The sequence below is a fragment of the Thamnophis elegans genome, chromosome 3 (genome assembly GCF_009769535.1).
Source record: "Thamnophis elegans isolate rThaEle1 chromosome 3, rThaEle1.pri, whole genome shotgun sequence".
NCBI lineage: Eukaryota > Metazoa > Chordata > Lepidosauria > Squamata > Colubridae > Thamnophis > Thamnophis elegans.
In genome coordinates this window covers 44584062-44600706 of record NC_045543.1, presented here as the reverse complement: position 1 = coordinate 44600706, position 16645 = coordinate 44584062, and the positions used below count along the sequence as shown (strand labels likewise).

The 16645-nt window shown below is 38.2% G+C and overlaps 1 protein-coding gene across 1 annotated transcript in view; it reads right to left on the bottom strand.

Annotated features, from left to right (window-relative positions):
* Positions 1-2203: 2203 nt before the first annotated feature.
* The window catches only part of PRAG1 (PEAK1 related, kinase-activating pseudokinase 1), a 36264-nt gene continuing 21822 nt past the window's right edge, over positions 2204-16645 (bottom strand). The window contains 6 exon segments of the mRNA XM_032212749.1: positions 2204-2662; positions 2664-2725; positions 2728-3255; positions 3258-3459; positions 7193-7935; positions 10901-11019. Coding sequence (XP_032068640.1) covers positions 2441-2662; positions 2664-2725; positions 2728-3255; positions 3258-3459; positions 7193-7935; positions 10901-11019 — 1876 coding nt within the window. The 3' untranslated portion in view covers positions 2204-2440.

The window sequence follows — 16645 nt, the reverse complement described above, 5'->3', positions numbered from 1 at the left end:
TGATTCTCAATGTTATCCTTATTACAACTTTTTATTCATTAAAATAAATGTAGAAAAGAGACAATGTGCTGTAAGACAGGATTAGTTTTAAACATGCCTGGGGTCAACAAGATGTACCCTCAAGGTCCTGTTTGGTGCCACTTGGTCTCTCTAATTTTGGCCCCAGAGAGAAAATGTATGGAATAAGAGTTTTAATCGTCTCTTTTATAACGTTTGCAACATGGCTTTTCTTTTCAAACCCGTCCAGTATTGAATTATATGAGATCAGTAAAGGAAAATGGGAAGATATCCAAACCAATCATAGTATGACTGAGAAACCAGATGCTGCTGTTCTTTATATTACAAAGCTGGTGATATAAATCTTACTTTATTCCTTACTGCCCTCTGTAAACAATATGGCTGCTGCTGGGGCTCTAACACTTCCTCAAGATCTTGGGGTGGATACTGTAGAGATGTTATGGTCAGATCATAGGCATTCACTCTAGAAACACAGCAAAAATGTACGATTCACATAGCTCAGATGCTATGTGGATACTACATTGCACAACAAATGCATGCATTTTCTATTACACAGAATAGTCTCAATAACTGCAAAATCTATCTTATAAATTCCACTTCCTGTGCATAATGCACATGAGAAGCCAGCTAGAACTGTTCAGTTTTTCAGAGTGTTTCACTCATCCTATATACCAGGGAGAGCAACATTTGGTGACCAGAGCAAAGTGGCAGTTAATGCCGGTTTGCTCAGTGACACGCTTTGCACGCACGTGCGCATGCACAGTAATAAAAAAAATGCTTCTGCGCATGCGCAGAAGCAAAAACAAGATGGCGGCATCTATGATGCTGCCAATAGAACCGGTTTGGGTGCGTGGGCGGCCGACTTACTACCGAGTTGGCCAAACAGGTCTGGACCAGTAGGAACCCACCTCCGGACCAGAGGTTGTATGTATTCCTGGATGATGGCAGTGAGGACCACAATTTGTGTTCCATGACATGAAATGGATGGATATGAACAAAAAAAAGAGAGGTGATTTATAGAGAAGTTTATTATCCTTTGGATTCTGGAGAATACATCACAATTTATATGGGAAACTGTGTCATGCATCATAAGCATTTGTAGCTAGAAATTGATGAGGAGGCCATAGGGTTTTGAAACATGGACTTGGGCAGCTATATGCAGCTCTTCCTTATACTTTGAAACTTATAGGATCCCGATTCAAGAAATGTAGAAATAGATTATCTATATATAAACCGAAAATTGCTAAGCAAGCCCAACATAATCACATGTGGTTTCAAATGAGGCATAAATGAAGGAGTTGGTTCAAAGAAGCTGGGGAATCAGGCAGATTAGTTTTCTTCTGCCCTTGCAATGATTACCGTGTTAGAATCGCAGTAAAAGAAAGTCAGTCAGATGGGGAATGTTGCCATGCCAAGAGATTATTTACATGTTCAACAAAAAGACAGGAAGAGAATCTTGTTTAACAAGAAGAGAACAATCCCAAAGAAATACGCACGGAGTATGGTAATTAAGCATATAAAACCAGATCTGTGGGGAAAGGTACTGTGTTGCCAGAATGTTCTTCTGCTTGCAGATATGGGGATCGGAGGCACCATTTTACAACAGTTCCACTCCTGTATAAACAGGAGCTAATGATGGTGTCAGGAGATTGTTCCCCCCAGGAATTCCATTATAGTGTCACCTTGCATTGGGAACATTGTATTTCAGTGTACACGGGCTGCTTTTGAAGAGCCATTAAATTCTGCTGAATATGGTTCAGAAGCTTGCCCCAAAGAGATTCAACTTTCCATTTTTCTTTCCTCTGAAAGATCCCATCATTCCCTGCCCTGTATTCTCTAAGCCAGTTTCTCTCAACCCTAACAACTTTAAAACCTATGGACTTCAACTCCCAGAATTCCCAAGCCAGCATCATCTTGAGAAATACTGCACTAAGCACATCTCAACCCAAAGAGCCAAGATGGAATTGGAACAAGACTGAAAGGACTGGCTTCAGTGGTTTAGTAAAATGCAATTTCAAGGCAGCATTGTTGGGACCGGCTGCACAGTTCTCCCTGGTTTTTTTTCTTTAACCCACAAAAATAAAACAAAAGACCAATGTTGTTTTAACTTAAATCTATTTCATATGAAAATAACAACAAAACATCTTACAAGAACAAACTCCTTCAAATTGGGTGGTGGGGGGAGAAACACTTCAACGGGGCTTTCAAGAGTTACTTAGAAGTGGAATCTAGATAACACTGCTTACATTTTTATAACATTCACAATGACTGCATAAAATGCATTATCCTTTTTTTTAATGGTTAGTTAATGTTACACAAAGGAAAAATGTGACGTGTGCACCCACTTTCTATAGAGCCGACTAAGTGCACTCTTAGGCAGATTCTGCCAGAACCAATGCCAGCTTTGAAAACGCTACAGAGATCAGAGGACATTAAGAAGTTTCAGAGACTTAAAGAGAGAGGAGGGATTTGCAGAGGCCAGATACTGGCAACAAAGCCAGTCCTCCAGCTGAACATTGTGCTCTGCATCCACTGCCCTCTCGGCAAACTTCATCATTAACAAAGCCCGTTTCATGTCAATCCAGTTCTGAAGAGTTCCATGAAGGGCTTCCTTGTGCTTTAGTGGCTGGTCTGCTATGTCCTTTCCTGGGACCCCAAAGCAGACACTGAAGAATCCGCTTTGCTTCTGTAATGTGGATACGTCGGATGGATCTGCTTCCAGGAGCAAATGTGCAAGTTTCTGGAGCCCGCTGGAATAAATGGAAAGGTTGGGAAGGGCAGGGAGGTCCCCCTGGTTGTATCCTTGTTCTCTGAGACGGGTCTGAACTTCAAATGGGTTAGGCTGGTGCAGAAGCTCATAGATGAGAATGCCAGTTTGAAACTCGTCAAACCTTTTAAAACTGGGAGGCAGATACAATCTCTGAGCTAACCGGGCCTGGTTCTTCTTTGCTTTGGATTCACCAGTGCTTGGCTTTTGCATGGCTTTTAAAAAATTGGTAATGAGGAGCCTTGGCAGATGCTTGTCATTTTTGGTCCTGCCACAGCCTAAAGAAGGCTTGAAGCGCACCAGCAGCAAGTTTTCTAGGCAGAGATCTCTGTGAATAACACTGTTCTCCTTAAGATGCTCCAACCCATTGCAAAGCTGTAACAGCAAGAAACACACTCTCCTCTCATACTGGTCCGGCTCATCTTTATGGAAAGTTTCAGCAACTCCCACAAAGTCAGCAGCAGTCTGTGTGGCACTTCACGGGTAATGACAACCACACACTCTTGCTCAGTGGCAGTGTGGGAAGGACACTGACTGTCCGTGGAAGTATTCTTCACCATGCTGGAGGGCACAGTGGCTACAAAATGCCCACAGTCCTGCTGGATATTGAAGTGAAAGGGAATAGAAGGGCTAATACAGGATTCTGCAGCTTTAATGTCTTGGTGTGTACATATCTATGAGGAAAAAGTACAAGCAAAGATTGAAAATATCACTGGCATCTGGAAACTGATTAGGAAACAAAGAACTAGATACCGAGGCAAAGATATTCCCTAAAGCAATTAGCAAGCAAACAGATATAGGAGCAGCTGAGTGGGAAACAGCTGAGTCATCAAAGGAGTATCTAGAGAAGTTTTGAGCTAAAGAGCAATTTCAGATATTTTAGCCTCTGGTTCCCAGATAGCTTTTAGCTTTTGTATCATGGTTATTGGGTCTGATATAAATTGAATTCCAATACCTTTACAGCATGAGCTGCCAATCACTTTTACATATCAAGGACAGGGAATTACGATTGAGCAGAAGGTGAGGAATGATCAGAACTGGAGGAACCCTCCCAGTTTTCATATTACTTGGCCTCTACTGAGTAATTTAGACATGAACCCATTGGTACTTGCCTTACTGTCTTAGGTTTTTCTCATCCCCACTCCCTTTCTGTAAATCTAATCTAAATGGAGACAAACCTATGTCTAAACTACTTCCCTCCCTTATGATACTATGTAAAGCACTGGGCTGCAGCTTGCCAGAAACTGGGTTGCACAAAAAAGCAAAGCCCCATCCACATCCCCTCTGATCTGCAGAAAAATCTCTCTCCATAGAATCAGTCCCTGGTGCCCAAAAAGTTGGGGGTGGCTGCTGTAAAGAAGAGGTTTTTTTTTTGTAATGGCGATGGCTAAAACTGAGAGACTGTGAGTTCTAGTCCTGCCTTGGTCTCAAAGCCAGCTCGTGACCTTGGGCCAATCAAACTCTCTAGTCCCTAAGAAGCAGGCAATGACAGACCACTTCTGATCCAAGAAAACTGCAGGGACTTGTTTAGTCTGTTTCCAAGAATCTGACACAATTGAATAGAGACAAAAGTGTAATGCACATTGACACTCTTATATTGTGATTACTATTACTACTACAATTGATATTCCTTAAATTATTACCACATTAATTACTCCATTTCTATTGGACTTACATGAGCAAAAAGATGATTTTCATTGCTATTGATTTTTTAAATCTTTTTCTTCAAATATAAATTGATATATTGTTTTGTTTCGAGCAGACACACACACTTCAGTATCTAAAACTTTTGGAACATCCACAAAAAAAATGAAGTTTAATATTAACAATATATTATACTACCTATACTACAAGATCTCCCAACAGTGTGTTTTAAAAGGAGGATTTTATATCTCTTCCTGGGTTAAAATTTACTCAAAAAACCTGTCGCATTATTAACTTGGATTAAAAAAATACAGATGAAGATTGTAGTCCTCCTTGTATTGTGTGCTAAAACCCCCAAATTATGCAAAGCTATCCCATCCACCTCCTGCAAATGGCAGGGGGGTGGGAGAGGAGTTTGGATATTATGTGAAATGCTCCAGATTTTAGATATTCAACATAACGACTAATTTAAATAAATCAAAATGATGTTATTTCATAACAAGATCCATATTTTAGCTCAAAATTTCAAGCAGGCCTGAAACTACTGGTAAAATTGAGGCTGACTTCAAGCAATGATGAGGTTGTAGTTTTCCTCTTTTATGAGTTGTGGCTTCCTTTTTGCAACATAAGAGAGGCATATGGGAAAATTATTTAGCTCAGTGACTAAGTCCTGAAATATGTCAATCAATCAAATCTTTAGGCAATGAAAAACGAAAGGATTCTCCCAAGCTGCTTAACTAAATTTTCCCAGACAGCAGCCTATCTTAGTTCTTAGTTTTCTAGACTAGGCCTTATGATGCTACAGTGTGGGCCTAAGACAATAAAGACACATTTTGTAACATAGGCATAAACACGTGTGGTCTGCAATGAACACACAAAAAAGGCTTATTTCCTTTCCTAGCAATTGTACGCTCTATTTTAAATACCCATTGTGAATACACACCGTGTGATTGCTTGATTGACAGGAGAGCAAGCCCTTTCCTTTTGTGAAACTGGCATCTATGCAGACAACACTTCGTGCACAGCATTGAAAGTTAAGGCCACAATCCACAAAAGGCAAAGAGATCAGCGGAGTTAAAGTAAAGCAGGTTCTTTATAATGTGATTAAAACCATCTCCAGCTTCTTTGGATTGAAAAGATGTAACTGTTATCTAGAACTTAGACAATCAAAATTATGTGAGTGAAATAATTTGAAAATATCCTGTCTTTTTTTTTGAAAGTTCAAGGATGGTGGCATTTTTTACTTAAGGGTGTGCAGTTATGCCAGGGCACCCTTTAAAAACTTATAGAACCATAAGCCAGAACAAAGGTGGCAACTGCCAGGGAAGCCGGGGCTTTCTGGTAGGTTTGAGCACCGGTAGATTCTGGAAGCCCTGCCCTACATGGTCATTTGAAGGATGACTAATTTGCACCCATGGAGGATTCTCATGAATCACAGGAATTCAGGGCCTCATGAAGTTCTTGGCACAGGTTCGTGCTCAAATGATGTTAGAAGGGTCAAGGCTCACTTCCTGATTGTTCTGCTCTCCTGGCACTAAAAGGGGTGCCAGGAGAACAATCCCAGCTACACACCCTCTTGGCCTGACTCCAGACACTTTACTTTCCTGTTAAAAGAAGGAGGATGTTAGTGCCAAGCACATTGGCAGAGTCCCAGAAATTCTCCTTTTTTGATGACAGTGCCTGAGAGATTTTTTAAAAAAATCTATTTGTTCTGACTTGGCATTTTGGAGTTAATTATTCCCTGTACTTCTGTTTTTCTTCAAACTCACCTTTTTAATCCACATTGGTTTCTCAATGGGCTTGATCCTGCTACCTGCTATTTGCCTCTGAATTTTGCTATTTGAAAGGAATTGTCTAATTCAAAAATAATACCTCAAATAGAAGCCCAAAGTATTTTGATCAGAATAGAAGAAAAAAAATTGTTGGTATATTTGTTTTGCCCTATGTTCCAGAAACCTGGAGATTTTTTCCCCAGCCCATTTATTACAGGAATTTTGAATGAGACTAACTAATTTGAGCATTTAAATCAGACTAGTGAAAATCCTTTGACTAATTACACAGGCAAAGCAAGACAAAGCAAAAGAAACCAATGATATTCTCAAGGTCTCATGACTTGCCTATATTTCAACTCAAGCAAAGCCACTCAACAATGACTCTAGGAGATACATTTAAGAGCTACTAAAGTTCTCCAGAGTAATGACAGATGTCTTTTCCCAGCAGCTAGAGACCAGCTAAAAGCCAACTGTGGCTGAGGAGAATGTCCACCTAGGTAATCATATGGAACTTTTTAAAAATCATCATGCAGACCTTAAGATAACAGAATAACAGAATTGTAAGGGACCTTGGAGGTCTTTTCATCTAACCCCTTCCTCAAGCAGGAGGACCCTATATCAATTGACTGTCTAATCTCTTCTTAAAAGCCTCCAGTGAAGGAGCACCCACAACTTCTGAAGGCAAACCACTCCACTGGTTAATTGTTCTCACTGTTCAGAAATGTGTCCTTAGTTCTAGGTTTACCTGCTCTCTGGCACCTGCTCTCTGGACCTTTCATTGCTTCTGGAAAGTTGTCTCCTCCTCTAGTTATTTGAAGTGTCACAAAGACAAAAGGGACTTTGCAGGATGGGAGCACTTGCTCCTTCTTGGCTCTGTCTTTAGCTGAATGAACTCTTGGCTTGATACATTTCCTGAAAAGGGGGTGGGGTATAAGGCATGAGAAATGTTTCCTACCCCTACTTTACAAAATGATATTCTTCAACTACTTACTTTCACTGCATAAGTGCTAGAAGGATCCTTGGCACATGTTGCACAGAAATATACTGCGTCTCCCGCATTACAGCATGGTGTGTTGCACGTAAGTTTGAAGAAAGGCCAGTAGTTCTCACTAAAACGCAGCTCGCTTTTTTGATCATGCATAAAATACTCTTCACATTTGGAGACCAGGCGGCGCAAGGATTCTGCATAGAGTCCTCCTAACTTGCTGTACATGCTTTCTTTGCTGTTGATATTGCTGAAGAGGTTATGGAGCTGAAGGCCAGAGCCTGAGGAGATCTGGGTGGATATACTGTGCTGTGAGGAAGAACGAGATGGAAGGTTTCTATCCTGAAAGCCACAAAGGCTGCTGTTCTTAGCAGAACTTGGGAATGGAGTAGTGGTGGACCCTATGAGGTTTTTTCCCGGAAACTCAGAGGAGGAAATTGTATGATGGTTGATTCCCAAGTTAGAGCAAAAGAGAGATTTTTCTTGGATACAGACGTTACTTTCTGATTGACTGGAGTTCAACTTGAAGCTCGGGAAAACGGCTGCTTTGGATGGAGAGGATGAGTCCCAGTAAAATCCATCGGGTGATGAAAGAGCTCTGCTGACAGTTTTCTTTTGGGGCAGAGGGGGAGGCTCCACAGTTTTGCAGGGTGCTGTGTTTTCAGTCAAACATGCAGCAAAATGAACGGAAGGCAAGACAGATTTCTCGGTATGGATGGAGGAATGAAGACTCATTTTGCACAATTCTCCTAAAATACAGAGACATAGACAAAAATACATAGACAAGCAAGATAATTATAAGCCAGAAAATCTTGGCAGCATAAAGATGTTTTGCAGCATGAGCCTAGTATAAAATTCTAAAGTTCTGTCTGAAAATGAAACACAGAAATAAAGAACAGAATCATTTACTGAGAATATCTTCATTACCAAATATGGTATGGGAACAAATGATTTCCCATATATCAATATCACTTACCTGGGCAACAATGGCTCTTAAGCAACCACCACCACTGATCCCTGGTGCAGCAAAGCTTTTTTGGGCACCCAACTGGATTATCAGAAGACAACAACAGTAATGGACCCAGGGCTCAATTCATTTTACATATGACAAAATCGATCACAAACTGGACCATTGTTTCTGTCACGTTACACAGATGTAGCACGTGATCTGTACAGCATGTGTCTATGGTCCCCCACAAAGTTGGATCACTTGATTTTTGAAATCATAATGCTGTCAGCAGTTTTTTTTCTACTTCAGCAAAATAGACAAAATTGATCTCATTTTTTTTGTTCTTGCTGCTAATCCTCAAGTCAGTTGGTAAATATATCACATACTCTTTGACTCTCTCCCCTGATAGAGTCTATCGACCTATTTCCCCCTACCTATTTGGGGGAAATAGGTAGATAGCGTTGCATTTTGTGGCAGAATTATTCACCCTACCAGTACTCTCTAAGAGTATTTCGCCATCTATAGTGACCATATTATCATGAACATGTAATGCTTCTATTTTTGTGGAAGAAGAAATGGGATCGATAGAGCAGGTCTGTTTAGGTTGACAGGCTGTTCAAGTATTTATGTGTGAGGGCCTGTGGAGGCCAAGGATTTAGATAGGGTTCTCTGTAGTATAAATGTTCTGCCACCCATAGGCTGGACCTAGAGCTATGCATCTGGTTAGTAAGGTGACTAAGCTCTGTATGACTAGGCAGACTTTGGGAAGTGGTTAACATTTCTTTGAGGAAGTGGGATGTGCCATCAGATGGGATATTTTCTTGATTCAGTCATTTTGGATAACTTTGCTTCATCTCTCACTTTTCATTTTTGGGGAGAAGGTTTTGGAGAAGGTGGTGAAATCATATATTTTCAAATCAAACTAGTAGCAACAACAACCTTAAAATTGGAGTTTTAGTTTGTAGAGTAGAGTTCAAAGTCATTTCCAACAAATTATGTAGTGGAAACGAAGTATAACACATATATATTCATATGGGCGTACTAATCTAAGACTATAATAAACTGACTAATATGGAAAATGAATCACTAAGTATAATAAAGAAACACTCCTGTTAGGTAGAAGTCAATGCCACACAGTGTTTTGAAGATCACCGACATTTTGTCACATAGGCGAGTACTGCTGACTGCCCTACAGAAATGAAGCTGGAACAGGGTAAATATTTAAGCAGAAAGTCAGCCATATGACAATCTGGTAAAAAGCAACCTAGTGAAAAACCAAAGTTGGTTGAAGCATGGCATTTTTTAAAACAATTAATATATGCTTTCCCCCCTAACTTTCTGGAATTAAGGAGCATTCCCCTTCTCAAATTAAATTCACAGGTTAGGAATATGCTTGCTCTTTCTAATTTTGCATTATGTATTATTGATTTGCAAGTACAATGCAGAAAATCACGTAGTGACATAGCAAGCTGTCATATCTGTTTGGGGAAACTGTGGAGAAAAGGCTAATTACAGTTATATAAAGAGTCACTTGATTGTGTGATGGGCAGCTGTATAAATATGACAAATAAATGAATGAATAATTTTTTATTTCTAATGGTGACAAACAATTGTGTAGTGAACTCTATCACATAATTAGGCAATTACTAAGTTGGGAAAAATGTATTTTTCTTTTATGACTTTCATGCTATGTCTCTAAATAAGTTAGTGGGACTTCAGAAGTTACTTATAAATTCCTCAATTAAAAAACAAGGCTGGATAATTTTTTTCTCGAAGGGCACCTTGCTTACCTATCAATACACTTCTTCCCTGCAGCATGTCTCTAATGGTGCATTCTCAATTTGCAAAAGGCAACAAATAAATGGAAAGAATCCATTACTGGTACTCTACATAACTATCCTAGAAAACATTTTTGCACCTCATAGCGATATATACCAAAAATATGGAAAACAGAATTTACATTTAACTGAGGAAGAAATAAGCTATGTAGTCTTTCAGGGGGGCGGTAGTACCTTCCTTTCAAAGTGTCCCTCTTGATGTAGGATTGGTTCCTAATCCTGCAGGCCTTTAGAAAGGTAGTTAAGATCTGGGCCTTTTCCTAGATTTTTAGATCAGGATGAGCAGAATTCCCAATTGGTGAGTTATAACCAGTGGTGGGATTCAAATAATTTAACAACCGGTTATCTGCCCTAATGATTTCTTCCAACAGCCAATTCACCAAACTGCTCGGAAACTTAATAACTTGTTCTCCCAAAGTGGTGCGAACTGGCTGAATCCCACCACTGGTTATAACATATTTTAGTCCCGATTGCCATTTAATTGTTTTAGCTTGCTGTAGTAATAGATACTCATTTCCTTCTATATTTTTGCTAAATGATTTTGAGACCTTGAATTTTGTTGTTTGAACTGGGAGATCATGTAAATATTTCAGACTGGCTGAATGAATGAATGAATGAATGAATGAATGAATGAATGAATGAATGAATGAATAAGCTGTATTATTACTTCACTACTAACTGGGGTTCTTGCATCCCTGCAATACCTTCCTGACTCATGAATCAACAAGCGTTATAAATTACTATAAGCCTATAGTCCTCCCAAGTAGATGGCTCCCAAGATTCTTTGAAAAAGTGGCAGACTGATTTTGTAAGAAAAGTTTGTTTTTGGATCAACTGAAGAAATGCAAAGTACAAATCATTTCATCTGCAGAATACGTTTCTTACATAATCATCACAATCCCACACGGGTACACAAAATTTAACTACCTCCACTGTTGAGAGGTTTTGTATCCAAATTCAAGCTGGCTGTTGATCCCCTGAGGCTCTCAGTAGAATCACTGTTGAGCTGCTCCAGTTCACCATTTTTTGTTGTTTGTAGATGACGCCTAGAAATTGGGGAAGAGAGAATATGCCATAAAATATGGTGAATGTATGCAATAGATAAGTTGCTTTTGAAGAATTATAGTAGGTCTGTTTGAGGACCCGCTCGATTTTGCTAGATTTGCTTCAGTTTGTATCTATTTCTCTTGTCCCTATTTTGTTCAAGATGTAGTACATACAAACAAAGTGGCCTCTTACAACAAGACATAAAAAGAAACAGACAGATAAAGGTGTAGTGGTATATTTATAAACTTAAGCAAGTACTAAATTTGTCAGTCTCTGGATAGATGACCGTTTAGGGACTATCATATAACTCTGAACTAGGGTTTTTTTCCTGTTCAATTTTGTCTAAATTTTGGAGAGTGCCTGGGCAAATCCCTGAAATTTTCTTGGCAAGTTCCCTCCCCCCCTGGAAGTAGTTTGTCATTGCCTTCTTTTTAGAACTGAAAGAAAGTGACTGGCCCAAGTTCACTACCCACTTTATTTCTGGATAGGGTGGAATGGAGTTGGGATGGCACAACTAGTAGTGAATTATTTCCTTCCTTCCTCCCTCCCTCCAAGAGAAAATATGTAGCATTCAAGATTTATAAACATGCATGAACAATGGCTCAAGTGGAACTCTTGCAATTAAAAAAAATAGTTTATTGCTTGACATTGATTCAGATGTTTCAAACATAAGAAGCTAAAACTCAAGAACTTCACAATTTTTTTTTAAAGATTGCTCTATCAAATATTGTTATGGTCCATTGGTCTCTGACATTTTGTTATTAAAATATTTTGTTATTAAAATATTTGACAAGTATAGGTCTGTTAAGATTTTTCTATTTTATCTTAAAAAATAAAGTTCATCATGTGCTTTAGTTACACAATAACTAGCTTGCATAAACCTTTAACATATGCCATAAACCTAAATCCATGTCCATCTGATTCTGATTTTTCAAAAGCTATAGCAACAATCCAGTCATACAGTATGTATTCTTATTTAGGAATTATTTTACTTTGTTTTCTAATCTTCTGGACTGCCATGGACTATTGAGTTTTACTTTTTAAAATTAATTAACGTTTACCTGTGCAATATGAGTAACTTATCCCATCCATTCACAGAAGAAGGTGTTAATTTGAAAACCCATGAAAGCATAATATAAAAAATAATACCAACAAAACCCAACAGAACTAAACCAAATAGCTGGATAAATAGCAGAAACCAGCAGTCAGCACTCAACAATACCTTACTCTACCATTCAAATGGTATAAAATCAGAAGACCTGACTTCGGTTTAGAAAAATCTGACAATACACTAATTTCATCAAAAGAATATCATTATTTAATGGCATCATTTCAGGACTGGAAATTCTTTTCATAAGCAAGCTAGCTGCCTTTGCAAAGCACTGATTGCAGGAAGTCATTGTGGAAGAGTTCTGTTTGTTCCCATTGTGTTATGCTTTATATAAAATGCATTTTCTGAATAGGAATAAAAGTGATGTATATGTAAAAGCATTGCTGCTTGGGGAACAGAAAAACAGATATGTTTTTGTCAGCTTAGAAAATAACTTCACCCAAATTTTATAGATTTGAACAAAATGCTAAGATACAGATACTTAATTGATAGACAGGGAAAGTTAAAAACAATTGAAGAATTGGCAGAACAGAACATGAAAGTTGACTGGCTAACTTACCTCCAAATAAAAACTAAATACAATAATGATACTAAATTATATGACATCGAAACAGAACCACATGAATTGGATAAAATTATTCAAAGCTCAGATAGAAAGATGATAGGGAGAATATATAAATTTCTCCTGAAGTATAAAATGGAAAAGGAAATTGTGAAAGAACAAATGATATAATGAGTGCAGAACTTTGGCTATAATATTGAATTAGACAAATGGGAAAAATTTTGGGGAACAAACTTAAAAATGACACTATCAGTTGCATACAAGGAAAACCAGTACAAAATGTTTTACAGATGGCACCTGGCACCAACAAGGTTAGCTAAAATCTTAACAAATACCTCCCCAAAATTTTGGAAATGCGAATCAATACCGGAACATTACGGTGGACCTGTGAGGAGGCTAAATTTTTTTGGAAAAGGATCAAAAATTGGCTGGAGGCAATAACAGGGGTTAAAAGAGAATGGAAACCGTAAGTTTTTTTATTAGGAATAATGTCTGCGAAATACAAAAAAGAAATCCAGTATTTAATACTACATATAATTACGGCCGCAAGGATTGCCTTTGCCCAGAAATGGAAAAACAAATTAATTCCAAGCGAAGATGAAATAATAAGAAAGGTTATGGATTGTGCTGAAATGGACAAACTAACTAAAGAAATCCAGGGAAAAGAAGAATCAGAATTCTACCAGATATGGGATAAATGGTATAGGTGGATGGAGGAAAGAAACAAGAATCAATGAAAGAATATAACAAAACTCAAAAATAATAGTTATGAGTAAAATAAGAGGGTTAAGAATGGTGAAATCCAAATGAAATATAATAGAAGGGGAAATAATATAAAGTGAGTGGTATCGATTGATAATTGCTATTAGAAAGAACAGGAAACTCCTGTTCGTATTGTATTGTGTAAATGTGGTGTACGTCTAAGTTTTGTGTGTGTGTATTTTACATGTTTGTTAATTTAAAAAAAAGAAAAAAAAGAAAATAACTTCCCGAGTTCTCTCTCAGTGGTGGGAAGGGAGAGGTCACAATATCCCCTTTAGAGACATTGTGTTTGATCCTGTACTTCTTAAAGAAATGGAGTGTGTTAATCAGCATGTTTGTTTGATGCCTGTTTTTATTGGCTGGTTAAGTCTTCCTGAGAGATTATATATGATTGGATATACCCAGGGATGAATTCATATTTGAGGAGGAGGAGGCTCAATTTGCTTGAAATCAATTGATATGGAAAGTTTCTGGTTGGTCTCTTTTTGGAGGAAGGGCGTTGAGACAATAGTTAGGCTGCAACTTCAGACAGCCTGGGAGGAAGATTATCTGGACCTTTTTCAGTTGCTTTCAGGCTGGGACATAGATAGCACAGATAACATTTGCTGAGAACTATTAACTATTAATCCAGGATGGGATGATGCAATCATCTTGGTTTTCCTAGCTCTCTTAGTTGCTTGCAGTACAATGATAATAATATCCTTCTGATTGTGGAGATTGAGACTGGACTATTGGGAGGCAGACTGATAGGTGGTACCACACTTTTCACTATGCCTAGTGAATTTGGTTTAGTCAAATTGATAGGAAAGGAAGGAGGGAGTCAGAATCCCCTGGTTTGTAGGGTGACACAGGTTTGAAGCTCTTGCCCCCTCGGTTTTAATAACTACATGGAGCTGCTTGATGAGGTCATCCTTGCAAGGTCAGGTATTCTCTATCATCTGAAGATTCCCATCTGTACATCTAGCCCTTTGGTAGAACAAGTGGTGCTGTCAAAGTCTTATCCCAGTGCCTGGAGATAGTTGGGGAGGGACAGACTTAATCTTGACAAGATTGAATGGCTGTGTATTCATGTCCTTCTGGTGCTTTGGATTTTCCATGCTTAGTTCTGCCTGATTGTGGCTTATTGCCTTATTGTATAGGTTTTACATTGAGGACAATAAAATGCTCTAAGATAATCATTTTTCTAAGGACATTCCACAACTGGATGTGATCAACACTATAAAAGGTCTTTCTATAGTCAATTAAGGACATATTGACTTTTTGGGTATTTTTGGTTCTTGATTGTCCGATGTCCAAAGTGCATCAGTGGCAATGTCGTTTCTTCTTCTGTTGGTTGCTATATTTTTATAGCTATTTCATCAATCACTGTAGCCTTGTGACAGTGGAATTGTGGAATTCTGATATAACTTAATCTTCTAGCACTAACGATTCTTGTGAATGTGAATAGGGAATATCTTTTAAGATAGCTTGCATTTAGCTACTTTCTGCTAAATTTAACTCCTTTTTAATTTCAGCATATTCCATATTTGTTTGATCTTCCTGAAATCAGATTCTGTCCATTGGCATCCTTTTGCCTATTAATTTGAGTTTAGTTCAGAGATCTTTCAAAAAGACATCCCTTGTTTTTCCATCTCTGTTCTCATCTTCATTGCCTTTACAGAAGTCGTTATGATGCTGCTTCTGGTCTCTTTTAACAGCTTTCAGAACTTCTTGGTTAAGTTCATTCTGAGAACTTAAATTTAAACACTAGTTTTCATATTGGCTTCTCTTCTCGGCAATTTCTACCAACTGTTCTGACATCCAATTTGCTTTTTTTATGTTTCTTGATCTTTGGCAGTCTCCCTTTACATTCATCCTTAAGATTTCTTTGATTTTGTTCCATAGTTCCTCTGGTTCCCATACTGCAGAAACTGATTGGCTTTGTTTTTTGGACTTGGAACTCATGCATAAGCAGTTTTTGATCTGTCCCACAGTGAGCCCAATTACATCTTTGCTGTTACAACCAAGCTCTTCCATCTCTTTTTACTAAAAAATGTAGTCAAACAGATTTCTGGGAACTCCATCTGCTGGTTGTCTGAAAATTGTATTAGCAATGAAAAAAATCATGGGAATTCCTAGATCGTAAGTTTTACCGCTTACTATTTTCAAATTTGGTTTTCCAGTTTCCAGCCATAAGCAGCACATCTTACTTGCATGCTCTTTGAATTTCAGATTGAACTTTCCATTAAAACTTATAAATGCAGAAGAAAACCAAATACTATTCTGTTAGTACCACTACAACAATGAAGTCATGCCTCCCTAAAAGAAAACATTCTGGAAAAAGTCTCAAACACTGATTTTGAAGAAGTCACAGTTCACAGAAGTATTGCTCTATTGAAAAATATTGAAACCAAAAAAAGATATTCTTTCTCTTTTGTTCCTGCATTTTGCTGTCCCGATCAGTGGAATAGAGGGACATTTCTGCAAAGGCGTTAGCCAAAGGTAATATTTGAAAGAAGTGGGGCATTTGGCAGCTTTGAAGTAATGTCCTTGGCAAGTGCAAATGAGTAAACAACCCCCCCAAAAGTCTTGTGCTAGTCTTAGAATAGCAATTGAGTTCATCGGCTTGAAAGTGTGAAATTATAACCTTCATCAGCACCACTTTTTCCATACCCATAAATGAAAACTTCAATATTCGTCCATTTAAAAAGGTAATAGTTGAAATTTTTAAAAAATCAGTTTCACTATGAAAAACATAGATAAAGAGCTCCATTATGCTGTGGTTGAAAAAGAACTTAGAGGAGATTGGCAGTCCCATCAAAGAGCATGTACAATTCTTCACCAAAAAATCTCCTGGGCTATTGAGAGACCTGCTAAAGAATAAGAAGTTATCTTCTATCAGGACTAAAGGCAAAGGAGAATAGAAAAAGCCTTTTCTATGATCATTCCATGGTTTCTCTCTCATCTTGAGAACAGGTCAAACTAGGTTGGATCAATCAGTCTAGCTCAATTGTGCATTACAGGTACTCATCGCCTCATGATTGTAATTGAGCCTGGCAATTATGGTTGTAAGTTGTGATGGTCATGTGGCTGGTGATTTTATGACCTTTTGTGATGTGGTCATTAAGAGAATGTGGCAGCCATTAAGCAAACCCATTGTTTGCTATGGGGCAGTTTTTGCTGGAAATTGGAAGCAAAACACTAGTTTCCA